We start from the raw sequence: 15,582 nt of genomic DNA on the forward strand, positions 1-15,582 counted from the left end.
ATCCATTGTGAATTCTCAATATTATATATGATTTAATTTGTTTGGATCCTTCCCTAGTCATATACTATTATTGCCACCATATATGTAACACAAGTTTCTCATTCTCATTCTGTTTTGCTTCGTTTTTTACTTTATGGTTTTCTTTTCAGACAACTCGTGGTGAATTTGACTCCAGTGAGTATGAAGTTAGAAGACGCTATCAGGACTTTATTTGGTTGAAAGGAAGACTTGAAGAAGCACATCCAACACTTATTATTCCTGTAAGACTTTTTATTGACTTCCATAGAAAGCTGAGATCCAGCAAGGAGATAGAGCACTAAAATTGGCAATGGCAGGCTACCAGAAAACAGAGTTTTTGGGCTGCTTCCCTATTGCATTCATTATAATGAGACAACCTACCTTTTGTAAAGTGAATGATGAAATCATGCCATTTTATTCCAGTCATGTTTTGAATCTTGCCCCCAAATAAGATGAAGTTGCTAAAGTGAAAATGTGGATATGTTAACAAAGATTTCTCTCTACCCACCTTCTCTGTTACTTTGGTGCTGATAAAGAAAGAGTCACGAGTCATTCCATTTTAAGGCATAGTATGCATAGAAATTGTATTTTTAGAGTTGCAGTTTAGGTATATATGCATGAATGCACCTTAATTAGTTTCATTCTTCCACTTCTTTCATTCTTTAGCCGTTGCCTGAAAAATTCATAATGAAAGGAGTTGTGGAACGATTTAATGAAGAATTCATTGAAACAAGAAGGAAAGCTTTGCATAAGTTTTTAAACCGGATTGCTGATCATCCTACTTTAACTTTTAATGAGGACTTCAAAATTTTTCTTACTGCACAAGCAGAGGTAATGAAACCTCCAGATATTTTTCTGATACTATAGAATCTGCCAGGTCTGAGCAAAATAGGATACAAATTGGGTTAAGAGAAGTTTTTTTACTGTGGTCCTAGACACATACCTCATGCAAATGAATTCATTAGCCTAAAGACAACAACACCAAAATCTTTTATATGTTGATACAAAAGTCTTCGAGTCAAACATGAAGAAAATGAAACCATTAAACATAAATAAATTACATAATGCTAAACAGAACTGTTTCACTTTGACTTCTTAGCTAGCATTATTTGTTATTAACCAAAACACCCATATTTGATTTTATTACTGAGTTGCTATATAATTTTTTCAAAGTTTATACCTAGGATGATACTATCTTAAAAAACCCATCCCACTAAGAGCCGCCCAAAATCTTCTTGTTGCGCAAGATCTTCCCTTCAGTTTTTCCCTTCTCACTTTCTTCTTTCGTGTTTTAATTAGACTTTTATCCTGCCTTTTCTTTCATATACAGGTAATCCTCGATTTACAACAGTTCATTTAGTGACTGTTCAAAGTTACAACGGCACTGAAAAAAGTGACTTATAACCATTCTTCATACTTAAGACCCTTGCAGCATCCCCATGGTCATGTGATCAGAATTCAGACACTTGGCAACTGACTCATATTTATGACGGTTGTAGTGTCCTGTGGTCATGTGATCACCTTTTTTGACCTTCTAACAAAGTCAATGGGGAAGCCGGATTCATTTAACAACCGTTTGCTAACTTAACACCTGCAAAAATTCACTTAACAACTGTGCCATGAAAGGTCATAAAATGGGACAAATCTCACACTTAACAACATAAATTTTGGGCTCAATCGTGGTCGTAGGATGAGAACTACCTGTATACCTCCAGGAGGGTGAACATACCAATATTGCTTCCTCCTATTTTCCCCACAACAACAATTCTGGGATATGAGTTGAGTTGACTGATCCAAAGTCACCTGAAGGAAGACTGGAACTCACCATTTCCTGGTTTCTATGCCAGCACCTTCACCACTACCCTCTCTCCTCCCTTATTGCTATTTTCCCCTCCTGGCCTGCCAGAGAGATTCTCACAGCAGGCTGGCCAGAAGCTTAGTACAGTCAAAATGGAAAATACTGGCTGTTTTTTTTACATGTAACACAAAGAGAGGTTTTGGCATTATAATCATGAGCTGCGTTTATGCAGTCACCTTTCCATATAATTTTAAGTATTGCTATAGATAGATGTTTAGAACATAGATAAATTAAAATTAATATTTGGGGAGAAAACAGATTGCATGAATATTGTGATATGATTGTGATTTTATGTTTTTAACTGCTGTTCACCTAATCTAAAATAAAACCATAATTTACTTTTACAATCGTTTGATGAAATGGTGGCATCCAAAGAAATCTTCAGAGAGGGTCAGGTGGCAGCTGTTCTTAGTGACTGTGATTTGTTTTGCTTATCGTGTACATTTATACATCTGAACTAGACTGTGTTGTTTCTCTGTGCCATATAATACATGTGGGTCAGTGGTGGGTTTAAAAATTTTTTACTACCGGTTCTGTGGGTGTGGCTTGGTGGGCATGGCATGACTTGGGTAGGCATGGCTTGGTGGGCATGACAGGGGAAGGATACTGTAAAATCCCCATTTCCTCCCTACTCCGGGGGAAGGTTACTGCAAAATCCCCATTTCCTCCCGATCAGCTGGGACTCAGGAGGCAGAGAATAGATGAGGGCGGGGCCAGTCAGAGGTGGTATTTACCGGTTCTCTGAACTACTCAAAATTTTCGCTACCAGTTCTCCAGAACTGGTCAGAACCTGCTTAAACCCACCTCTGATGTGGGTATATGCATAATTATTTATTTATATTTTTGTCATGTTTATGTACTGTATATTGGAGTGGTGACCCTTTGAGAGCTGTATGCAACAAAATTACATTTTAATGTATGCCGATTAGTGTACATTTAAAGTGACAATAAAATTATTCTAAGTTTGTGAAGCATTTAGGCTGGTATCTGTGACCTCCATATTGTTTGAGATTGTGCTAGGAGTTCTGCTGTGGCTTTCGTTACATTAAATTGATTGTACAATAAGAGCCATTTATCCATCTTGAAATTGGATTTCCTCCTTTAATTTTTAGGAACTTTCATCTCACCGGAAGCAGGGTCCTGGCTTACTTAGCAGAATGGGACAAACAGTCAAGGCAATGGCTTCATCAATGCGAGGCAGTGCTGTGAAAAACCGCCCGGAAATATTTACAGAAATGAGTGACTATGTGGACGTGTTTAACCAGAAAATCAATCTATTGAACAAAATCTCCCACCGAGTTTACAAAGAAAGAAAAGGTTGGTGGAGGAGGCGGGGGAGGCAAAACTGATCCTGGGGTACAGATTGACCATGTTTCCCCCTATAGAGCTTCATAGCAAGACAAGTTATAGGCCTATAGCTTTTTTTCCCCCTGTTCTGTGCACCTGACAAATGGAAAATCACAGGGAAAACTGAAATAATTCCAGCAGAACCATTGGTTTTAACAGTCTAGACACTGACATGTTAAAAATGGAAGAAATTAAGAGCTGCTCCTGTAAGTCCTGACTTCTGTGTAAGAATGGAGTTAGTCCCCATTTTTTATTGAATTATAAAGTATTATAAAATACAAAATACAAAGTAAATAGAAAAGCAGGGGGGGAAGGAAAGGAGAAGTGAGGAAAGATAAGAAAAAGAAGCATTGACTTCCGATTTTCTCTGTTACAGTAAAATAAGGCATTTACATCAAATCACATTTTTTTGCATAGGTCATAGGTCTCTCACACCAATTCATCTAATGCCTGGCTGCTTGGCCAATCACTCAGAGCTTAAGGAAGGAAGGAAGGAAGGAAGGAAGGAAGGAAGGAAGGAAGGAAGGAAGGAAGGAAGGAAGGGGATTGTCAGCTTCTGTGGAGAGAGCAATTAAGAACGTGGGTGATGTTTTCAGAAAGACACATGGCCAACTGCATGGGTCAACTTGGCCTTGGTTTCCAATGTGTTTCCCAAGCCGCTGAATTTTGTTAAAATCCATCAATATAATTTTTCTCCCTAAAAGAACTACATTTAAGGAGATGGCAGTTTGGGAAAGAAGAATTAGTTTTCCTCTCCTTATGTGCTGTAGTTCCCAGAAAAATCCACCCACCTACCACATTGCTTTTTAGATTACAGGTTGCGGATTTAAAAATTTAGGCTGGTGCCAGTAAAAAGAACTTTCCTAAAGAAAATGCTGTATATACTGTATGTGAGTGAACAAGGGAGTGGTGAATTTTCAGGCGCAGAAATGAAGCAGAAAATGCTTAATTTTCCGTTCCGTTAATACTGAGATCACCTAAATATAAGCCCAATTCCTTACATGGTAATTAAGCTTAGGGGGAAAAAAACAGTTTCTAATGATGCCAAATGGATAGTATTTTCAATCCTTAATTTCCACATTTCCTACAATGTTCCCTTGTAGTTATATCCACATGCATGTAGCAATTATATACATTGCCTTCAGCTTGTGAATAAAAGCCAATATATATAACTAAAGAATAAGTAAAGTAAACTTTAAGAAGGAAAACATTGGCAGCAATGTATGAGAAGTTTTTCCAGAGGTGGCCTTGCATTTTGTTCATGGTCTGTGCTCTTTTTTTAAAAAAGCTTTTTTTGTTGTTGTTAAAAAATTAACAGATGGTTCAGGACTACTGTATCATTAAAACGATCCCCCCCCCCACCCAGAAAAAGCATTTTACCAGGCTCAGAGCAATAATGGTGCCAATGGTTTTACAAGAAAAAAGTTGTTTTCTGAATTCCGAGCTGTGGAGAAATCTGTGGCACAGAGGCACACCCACAGTGTAGGACTTGGCAATCAGCCTTGTCAATCCTGGAAAAGGGGAGGGAAAATAGTGCCAGGAGGTTGCTATGGAAGCCAATATGAAATACAAAAAGCCAATCCAAGAGTTCTTTAGGATTTTAAGGACAAATTAACAGATTTATCAGTGCATACGTTTTTTGTGAGCAAGCTTTTATTCTGGGTACATGAATGATGTTAAATGTTCTGTCTGCATACCCTTAATATAGCTCCTTTAAATAATTTTTATCATTTATATATTGTTTTTCAGATTTTTTTAAAAGTGCTTCAGGCGCAATATTTTAATAATTCTTACATGGATTTTATGTAGCAATTCACATACTGAGCGACTAGCATTTCCATAATTCATAATATATTTTGAATGCAAAAGCAAAAGTTTTTTTTTTAATTTAAACCTGGCTTAAACTTGTATCCATATGTTTGAATATCCTTAAATAGAAATCTTTTGCAAATTGATATTTGGTAAGATGGGCCCAAATTTCTTAATTAATTAATTCAACTTACACTGCCTGGTGGCAATTCTAGGAAGCTTAGAATCATTAAAATCCAATAAAAACGTTAAAACAATCAATAGTAACATTAAATTAGTTAAAGTAGACAAAGATGAAGGAAGGGAGAAAGATGCAGGTAATCTTGATTGAATGACCAAAATTGGGGACTGAAACTCTGTTGCTAAGCAGTGCAGTTGTTAAGTGAAACTTCCTGTGACTGTACCAGACTCACAAAACTGTTCAACTACAGTCATTAAGCAAATCATCCAGGTCATTAAGTGAGACATCGTGTGATCATAATTTGTGATTTTACTACCAACTTCTCTATTAACTGCCTGTGAGTCCACAAATGGTTGTCATGTAACTGCAGGCTGCTGTGACGTTAATAAATGCATACCAATTGTGAAGTGTCTGAATCATAGTCTCCTTACCCTGGATCACTATGATAGTTGTAAGTTTGAAGACCTGTTGTAAAGTTACTTTGTCATCACCAATGTAACTTCAAACATTTTGCTAAACAGGACAGTTGTTAACTGGGGATCACCTGTTTCTACTATTGAATTCTTTGATTCTATGTGAAGAGCCGTGGTGGCACTGTGGTTAGAATGCAGTACTGCAGGTTACTTCTGCTGACTGCCGGCTGCCAGCTGCCGGCAGTTCGATTCTCACCTGCTCAAGGTTGACTCAGCCTTCCATCCTTCCGGGGTCAGTAAAATGAGGACCCAGATTGTTGGGGGCAATTATGCTTCCTCTGTAAACTGCTTAGAGAGGGCTGTAAAGCACTGTGAAGCAGTATATAAGTCAAAAGTGCTATTGCTACTGCTATATGCCAGAATTTCAGATTGTAGTACAGGTAGTCCTCGACGTACGACCATAATTTAGCCCAAAGTTTCTGTTGTTAAGTGAGACATTTGTTAAGTGAGTTTTGCCCCATTCAACAACCTTTCTTGCCACAGTGGTTAAGTGAATTAATTCAGTTGATAAATTAGTAAGCCAGTTGTTAAGTGAATCTGGCTTCCCCATTAACTTTGTTTGTCAAAAGGTTGTTAAAAGTTGATCACATGACCTTGAGATACTACAATGGTCCTACGTATGAACCAGTTGCCAAGCATCTTAATTTTGATCACATGATCATGGGGATGCTACAAAGGTGGTGACTGTGAAAAATGGTTGTAAGTGACTTTTTTTCAGTGCCGTTGTAACTTTGAACAGTCATTGAAAGGACTGTTGTAAGTCGGGGACTTTTCAGAAAAAGTTTCTGTTTAAAGCTCTGTTTCTTTATGATAATTGCTTGGGAGATTGTTTATGAAGTCCTGCGTGTCTTTTCTCCCTACCCCCTCCTTTTTCCAAGACTATTTTTATGAAATGAAGGAATTTGGTCCAATTCACATGCTCTGGTCTGCTTCGGAAGAAGATCTGGAAGACACATTAAAAGGAATGGCTACAGGCATTGACCAGTGTTGCAAAGCTGCAGACAAATGGATGGCGGCTCTGTCCGAAAGCTTCTTCCCTGTTATACATGAATATTTGCTTTATAATGAAATATTGATGGTAAGATGGTTTGGAAAGCTGTTAAACTGCTAAGTTTCCTCTGATGTCATTGCTGCAATGGATGTTCTCATGAGTTGCCGGTGTGCTTTCTTTGTCAGTGCTAATAGTGCAGCCCTGCAGGAAAGGATTATATTGTATTTTCTTTTCCTGCATGATGCCTATGTGCTTTCCTGCAAAATACACCTCTTTCTTCTCTTAACTATACATGATCGAGAGGTCCCTAGGGAGAAAATAGCAAGAAGGCAACAAAGAGCCATGATTATAAAGCTAGTTAGTTTGGGGGAGGTGTATCAATGGTTGTTTTGTGAGTATCAATGATGGTTCTCACAATAGTATGTTGTAGGTTTCCAGAGTATATAAGTCTTCACATTTAAACTCCCTTCTGCATGAGATGGCTGGGTAACTTTGTTTGGAAAAGAGGGATTCCATTTGAATTGAGGTAATTTTTTAACTCACAGAAAGAATATCTATAGACATTTGTAGTTTCAAAGTATGTTATAAACAGTGGTGGGATTCAAATAATTTAACAACCGGTTTGCCGAGGGTGAGGTTGGCTGTTGTGGGAGGCATGGCCCATCCCCATCCTCCAGCTCCGCCACACATGTAGGACGAACTTCCTGTGATGGCCAACCTGATCCTGGGTAAACCGGTTGTTAAATTACCCTCCCCCCCACATATCAAAGTGGATCCTGGGCGCTGCGCTGCAATGGAGAAATGGGAAACGGAGCGGCCGGCATGAGGGAAGGAGGAAGAGCAGGGAGAAAAAAGAGGGAAATTGACTTTCTCCTTCCCTCACGCTGGCCGCTCCATTGCCAGTTTTTCCATTGCAGCACAGCATCCAGGATCCACTTTGATAGCGGGTGGGTGGGTGGGGGATGTAATTTAACAGTCGGTTCACCTGAACCGGTGTGAACCAGCTGAATCCCACCACTGGTTATAAATCTACTTTTGTATGGGTCTCTACAAGAATGCAGTTTTTCATAGCTCCTCAGTTCCATGAGAAGTAAGTCAAAGAAATACAGATGAAAAGAATCCGTAACAGATTTTTTTTTAAAAGTCTACAATGGCTCACTATCCCTCCTATTCCTGGGCCTGGGAAAATAGGCAGGGTTTCAGCAACTTTCTTAGTATCATTGTGGGGGAACAGTCATATGGATAGCTGTTCGGATGTTCTCCCATAGGGGAGGCAACATGACAAAGTAAATGACATCATTCAATTGAAGGATCTGGAGTATACCTACTCTGCCTGATCATACAGGATACACAGCAACTATTGGACATACAGTGGTCCTTCAAATACTCAGGCCCTGTGTGATGCGCTTGAAAAAATTGTTTAATATATATTGACAGTATTACTATTGCCCTGGTTCATTTGTCATGTGCATGGTGACTTAGTTCAGCAAATGGAAATTGCGTCTTTAGGAGACATTTTCAGTTGACATTTAGATAACGCAATAAAATTCCTTCACCCAAATAGTTTTCCTAATCAAGACTGCAGAAGCCTACTGAGATAAGGAGAGTCAGACAGGAAGAGCCATGCAAATTACAGAGGTTGAATTAGGATCATATTCTGTATGGCTTCTACTACAGGATGGAGGACAGGTGGGCAAACCACGGGGAACAGCAGAATGTCAGTACTTTCAAAAGGACTTCACAAAAAGAGCCACCTTATGGAGGAGACTCAGTGAAAACCATCTCAGGATGAGTTGAACAAGGTCCAACGAAATATCTGTGTGGCCCATTAGAATTCAATTTGATGGGACCCCTATCTTGTGCCAGGTTGTCTGATTAATTGCAGGGAAGGTGAGATGAGAAATTAAAGGATGTTATTGCATTTGTTAGACCCTTAAGCTCCTCAGCCGCACAATTAGGCTGCATTTGGTGCAGGCAGGGGGTAGCTCATCCTTCCATTAACACAGCTCCTCGGTTTCATTTCTTTTCCATTCTATTCTGTTGACAGCTGCAAGACTTGCATTCAGCAGTAGATTCTCATAGTGGGGAGCAGGCAATAGCACTCATTTAATAAATGTCATTTTTCCTTGAGGAGCAAAAAAAAAAAAAAAAAAAAAGCACAGCTCTTTATGGACCCACTTGTACCAATGCAACAATAAAGCTTTTAGCCTCTCCTGTCAAGCAGACAGAAAAATGACATCCAGGAAAACCCAGAAACTTAGTCTTACATATAAGAGAGTTGTGGATCAAAAATATCTTTCTCCCCAATTTTGACTCGAACACAAGCCAAGAGTTCTCAGGATTACTTGTGCAAAATTTCTAATGCATTTATTTCTGTTATTTCATATTTCAGGGTGTTCTGAAAAGAAGGGACCAGATCCAAGCAGAACTGGATTCCAAAACTGATGCTATGTATAATAAAAAGGCTGAAAATGGCCTGGTAAGCAATTGAAAATAAAATGACAAAATTTTCTTGCTATAATTCAAATCTAGATTATACCACAGGTTATTGTCACTTTCCCCTGTGTACTATATTCCCATTGTGTTCTTTATGAGCTTCTCAAGGCTGCTATCCTTTTGGCAGATTTGTAGGTACATGAAGAAAGTCAACCTTGAATGTTGCCCTACAACTACAAAAAGCTGTACAGAGACAGAATGTGGAGTTGAGTAATGTAAGTGTTCTGAAAAAGCAGTTGGCAGAGTCCTCAGCCCACACTCTGGATTGCTTTGGAGGAAAGATTGAAGACCATCTGTTAAATATTCCTCTGCCCACAACATTCTCTGTACTGATAAAATGTGCAGTTATAGGATAGGGTTGGCTTAGTTCCTGTCACAAGGCACCCACAGAAATGGCTGCTGCTGTCAAAATGACAAAAACAGCATCATGTTTCAAGCTTTTACAACGATTGGGTGCATCATCCAACATTGCAGTGTCTATTAACAAAAGAGTTGGGGACATCATAATATTGCTGAAACCAGTTTAACCCCTTACAAGCCTCCAATCCGGATTGTAAGTATGAGAATTTATTGAGGCATGCTATATGATTCTATATTTCTCAATGATAATATCTGGCAGTCCTTGACTTACGGTCTTTTAAGAATCTTTTGAAGCTACAGCAGCGCAGAAAGGGTGCTTTACGGTAAAGCATTTCCAGTGGCATGCCCATCACCATCCCTGCAGTTATGTGAATATGATCTGGGTGCTTGATCACCTATTCACATTTATGATTGGTTGCTAAGTGCCCTGCGATCATCACTGGCAATCTTTTCTGCTGGCTTCCCCAGAAACTCAGTGGGGAAGCTGGCAGGAAGGTTACAAGCTGCTGCCACCTGCTGAAGGATTTTCCCTCTTCTCCGTGCACCAGAGTATGTGGGGAAATCAGGCTGAAAAAACAAAGCTCAGTTCTTCAGGATCCGTTTTGTTTCTCCAGCCCAGCGTGGGAGTTCCCTTCTTCCCACTTGTCAGAATAGACAAGAGGAAGCAAGGTTTCACATAGCAAATTAATGTATAGATTTTTTTTACCCTAAGATATGATGATAGCTATTACCACCTTGATTGAAAAGATTTGAAAAGGAGGCTGGATAAATTCTTAGCTGACAGGTCTAGGAAGGGCTGTTTGGCTTAAAGTCTCCATTGAATTTCTAGATTCTGGGCAGAGCATATATCTGACAGGCAAAAATAACTACAGCTGCAAACAACTGTAAAGGATCCAAATGATAGTTTGATTGATCCAAAGTTTGCAGGCTATAGTAAGTCTCTTGTATATAGAAGTGCCAAGAGCAAGAGTCACAAAGTCACATAGACCTTATTGAAGAAGTTGATAAAAGACAGTTCAAGCATGCCCACATACATTCATTTAATTGTTTAATTCTTTTAGAAGGCTGCCTGACTCCATAACACCCTGGTCGTCATACAATATTAACAGTACTAAAACCAAGAAAAATGCAGGTACCGAAAAAGAAAGTAATTAGTTCATAGGAAATTCTTTTTTCTGTATATGCTGTTTTCTCATTTTTACCAGATATAGAGAGAATTGCTTTAGAATTTATAGGAAAGCCAAGGGAGATACAGGTATCTCTCATGGTACAAAAACATCAGAAAAACATTTCTGGAAAGGAAAAATCGCAATTTGTAATGACCAAGTTGAGCTAGGCCCTTCAATGTTATTCTAAAAAGTGAACCTAGCCAGAAGAAACAAGGAAGCATAGCAGCAAATGTCTTTAAACTTTGCCCCACCTCAAGGCATGGACTTTGTATTTATTAGCCACTAAGAGCTCAGAATGCCATAATAAAAAACAAATCCATTCTGAAGGATCTTAGAGGAGAGGCACAGAGAAAGGCATTTACGAATTTAAAAGAAAAATGCAGCTATATATTACTATAGTTATGTACATGGTGATTTTGAAACAAATACTAATGCCCCAAAATTGATAAGTTCGAATTGGACAATTAATGTAGAACAGATACAAAAAAAGAAACTCATTCTTTATCATGTTATTTCAGGATCAGTTGTCATCTAAGCTTTTTGCTCAATTAATCTGGTAATTAGAGATATAAGGACAGTTAAGTATAATTGGCATTCCTAACTGGCAAACTATAACGAAGACCTAAGTTATATAATGGGTTAGAGTGGCTCGTGTGGTTAGGACGCTGAGTCAAAAGACCATTGAGAGATCAAAACTTCAGCAGTTTGAAACCCGAGAGCAAGCTGCATGATGGAATGAGCTCCCATCAATTTTCCCTAACAGTTTGAAAGCATGTAAATGCAAGTAAATAAATAGGTACCACTTCAGAAGGAAAATAACAGAGACACGATAGGGGCCCTTCGGGCGTCCCCTGGGCACCGGTGATGTCACCGGCAAATCGGGTGGTATTCACTTACCTTCACTACCGGTTCGCAAATGTGAGTGTGTGCGCCCACTCTGCCTGCATGCGCAGAGCGTCAAAAGCAAGACGTGATGACATCTGGGCAGGTGGGTGGAGCCTCCCGCAGCCGCCGCTACCGGTTTGCCCAAACCAGATATAACCAGCTGAATACCACCACTGCAGCTAATCCTTTCAACCTGGAAGCATCTTGGTATAAGCTTCCAACACTAATGTTTAAGTAGTAGTAATAGTAGTTATATAATTGTATTTTAATTTTAACATTTCTTTGAGACTTCAGCATAAATAGTTACATCATTTTATCCTTGTATTGTAATAAAAATGAGTAGTTTAGGCTGAGAGAACAGACACAAAACTATTCAGTGATTAGGGTCATATACTACCTTTGCTTAATCTTAATTTGCTAAATAAATGGCATAGTTGGGTTCACAAGTTGCACTGAGCCATAAATTAGATATGTAAAATGCAACATCCATAGGCACTATATTTTCCACAAACCTCAACAGACAGCATGAAAGGCAACCAAATTAAATATACTTTGTTAAAAGTTCCATTAAAAATTAGCAAATTTTTTTGGTGACACTTGTTAAGTGGATCACTGCAGGTGTTAAATAAGTAACACCATTGTTAAGTGAATCTGACTTCCCCATTGACTTTGTTCATCAGAAAGTCACAAAAGATGATTACGTGGCCCTGGGACACTGCAGCCATCATAAATATGAACCAGTTGTCAAGCATTGGAATGTAAATCACATGACCGTGGGGATATTGCAACGGTTATAAGTGTGAAAAATGGTCATAAGACACTTTTTTCAGTGCTGTTTTGGAAGGGTCACTAAATGAACTGTTGTAAATCGAGGACTACCTGTAAATGCAAGCCAATTGTCAAGTGCTCAAATTGCAATCACTTGATCGGGGGTATGGTGCAACAATCATAGCTTTGAGGATGGGTCATAAATCACTTTTTCTGAAGCCATCGTAACATCGAGATGTTGTTAAATAAATAGTCTTAAATCAATATAAGTCAGTATAACTTCAATTCCATCCCCTACCTCATGTGGTTTGAAGAGGAATCAGATGCTGCAATAGTACTGCTAAGATCAAGATCCACAAGTTGAAAATGGATTGTAGTAAACACTGAAATAAAAAAAGGAAAGTGTATTTTTTTAAAAAAATATAATATTTATTGAATTTCCAACATATAAAACACACAATAACACAAAAAACACAACAACACAAAAAACAAAGAAAAAGACATAGCAAAAATTTAACACTAATGACAGCTTTTCCATATCGGTATCTCTATCATAACAAACATATTTACAAGAATTCTAATTCTATATATCTGTATCTTAAATTACATCCTTATTTGAATTATAGTAACATCTATTCATAATTCAGTTTCATATCCTATATTTTTTCAACAATTTTACCTTTACATATTATCCCTTAGGTTTTGCGTTTATTCTCAAGCCAGGAATACCATCTGTTTCAAATTTGATAGCACTCGGTTTCTTCCCTTTCCTTCATTTCCATAGACAGTCTATCCATTTCTGCAAAGTCATAATTTTTTTTTATTATAATTTGGTCTGGAGGAATATCTGATTGTTTCCAATTCTGTGCTAGGACAATTCTACTTGCAGTTAATATATGTAATGTTATATATTGTAATTTTTTCTCCATTTTCCCTTCAAAAATGCCCAAAAGGAAAAGTTTATTTTATTTATTTTATTTATTTATTATCGGACTTATATGCCGCCCTCTCTCCACAAGGACTCAGGGCGGCTCACAGCGATAAACAACAACAAGTCCAATTAAAATTCTATAAAACTAAAATTAAAATTAAAATTCCCATTAAAAACCCCATTCAGTCCAGGCCAGCTTGGCGAAACAGCCATGTTTTAAGGTCACGGCGGAAGGAGCGAAGATTGGGGGCTACCCGGAGCTCCAAAGGGAGATGGTTCCGGAGGGTAGGTGCGCCCACACAGAAAGCTCGCTCCCTAGGGGCCCTCGGCCGACATTGTTTGGCCAACGGAACCTCAAGTAGGCCCTCTCTATGTGAGCGCACGGGGCGATGGCGAGCTGTTGCTGGCCGCAGGTGATCCACCAAATACCCCGGGCCTAAGCCATGTAGGGCTTTATAGGTAATCACCAGCACCTTGAACCTCACCCGGAGGGCAACCGGTAACCAAAAGTTCCGGCTTCATCTCTATCCTTTGTTCAGTTATCCCTTCCAACCACTTTTTTATCTTATACCAGTATTTTCTGATCTTAGGCAGGTCCACCACATGTGGTAGAACATTCCTTGTTTATGTCCACACCTCCAGCATTCCGGGGACCTGTTGAAGAACATCTTGGCCAATCTCGCTGGTGGCAGATGCCATTGATAAAACATTTTGTAAAGGTTCTCCTTATAAACATTTTGTAAAGGTTTTCCTTATAAGGAAAATGTAGTCTTATAGACTTATAGGTCCAAATCTCAGTCTCAGAATAATTGGAAGGAGTAAAAAAATATTATAGTATGCTTATTTTTCTTCTATGAATAATTAATTCCAAAATATTAATTAAAATCTATCTGCACCCTTGTAACTTTCCAAAATCAAGATTCTAATCATCTTTTTGCTGCTTATTCCAAAAGGAAAAAAAATCAGTCCTTAAACTTGTATTTAATATTTCCTTCGCTTAAGGAAATTCGACTGATGCTACTAAACTTGTCAATCCAATTAGTTCAAAAATTCAGGAAAGCATGCTAAAATCTCTTCCCTGTCACTGTTATTGGAAGAACCTCTATTGGACACTAGCTAAACCATGAATTTCCCACATTTCATATTTTTTTTTAAAAGGAGCACAAATGAATATGCAAAACATCAGTCTAACTTCAAGGGTGGAAGCAAAAATATTTGAAAATATTTGCAAAATTTCTTAGGAAATGAGCATATCAAAACAACAATCTGCAGTCAAACATTCATAAATAAATAGTTTGCAGAGGAACTAATATCCTCGGAAAAAATGGGATGAGCAATTTGTATCTTGCAGACTGCATGCAACCCTTCCTGGAGTCTCTCCCCCATCACCACTTCCCTCCTGAGCCCTGATCATATTGCTGAAATTTCATTCCATCAATTTATGGCAGCATCCAAAGTGGGCAAAACCCACTTTGGATGCTGACATCCAAAGTACCATCCAATGGTAAAAACCCACCAGGTTATAATTCATCTGTTGTGTAGCAAGTGATTATGGTGTTAGACTAGAATCAAGACGTTCCCGATTAAAGTCTCCTTTAACCACAGTATCGCTAAGTGACGTCTGTTGGTCTCTTTTCTTCACCCAAATCTACTTTGCTACGGGACAAAAATGCTACTTTGCTACGGGACAAAAATGAGGAGAGACCCTCCCAGTTAAGCGGCTCCGAGTTCTCAAAGAAAAACTCTAAATGCAAATACAAATGATTATATAAATTGGGACAAAAATCACTGCTATGCACTTCTCTGGCTCCCAGCAAGAGCAAGAAAGGGAGAGTTGGCTGCCCAAAATGTCTTGGGAGTCTTTGTTCTGACTGTTAGTGTATGCAGGTAGTCCTCAACTTACAACAGTTCATTTAGTGACCATTCAAACTTACAGTGTCACTGAAAAAAGTGACACGACCATTTTTCACAGTTACGACCTTCATAGCATCCCTATGATCACATGATCAAAATTCAGATGCTTGGCAACTGGTTCATACTTATGACCATTCCTGTGTCCCAAGGTCATGTGATCACCTTTTGCAACCTTTTGACCAGCCAAGTCAATGGGAAAGGCAGATTTACTTAACAGCGGGGTTACTAACTTATCAACTGCAGTGAATCATTTAACAATTGTGACAAGAAAGGTTTGTAAAATGGGGCAAAACTCATTTAACAAATGTCACACTTAATAATAAATTTTGGTCTCAATTATGGTCGTATGTCAAGGACTACCCGTGGAAGATGATACTTCTCT

General features: G+C 38.6%; 1 protein-coding gene across 2 annotated transcripts in view; it reads left to right on the forward strand.

Moving 5' to 3' along the window:
- SNX7 (sorting nexin 7) overlaps nt 1-15,582 on the forward strand; it is a 54,194-nt gene that overhangs the window by 21,961 nt on the left and 16,651 nt on the right. The window contains exons 3-7 of one of the 2 annotated variants that reach the window (XM_070939373.1): nt 150-260; nt 685-849; nt 2,989-3,193; nt 6,565-6,764; nt 9,070-9,156. In XM_070939373.1, coding sequence (XP_070795474.1) covers nt 150-260; nt 685-849; nt 2,989-3,193; nt 6,565-6,764; nt 9,070-9,156 — 768 coding nt within the window. The remainder of the gene's footprint in view (nt 1-149; nt 261-684; nt 850-2,988; nt 3,194-6,564; nt 6,765-9,069; nt 9,157-15,582) is intronic. The other variant, XM_070939374.1, reaches the window with a different exon arrangement.

The sequence above is a fragment of the Pituophis catenifer genome, unplaced genomic scaffold, assembly GCF_029215685.1.
Source record: "Pituophis catenifer annectens isolate HBS135680 unplaced genomic scaffold, rPitCat1.0.hap2 SCAF_3, whole genome shotgun sequence".
In the NCBI taxonomy this organism is placed as follows: Eukaryota; Metazoa; Chordata; class Lepidosauria; order Squamata; family Colubridae; genus Pituophis; species Pituophis catenifer.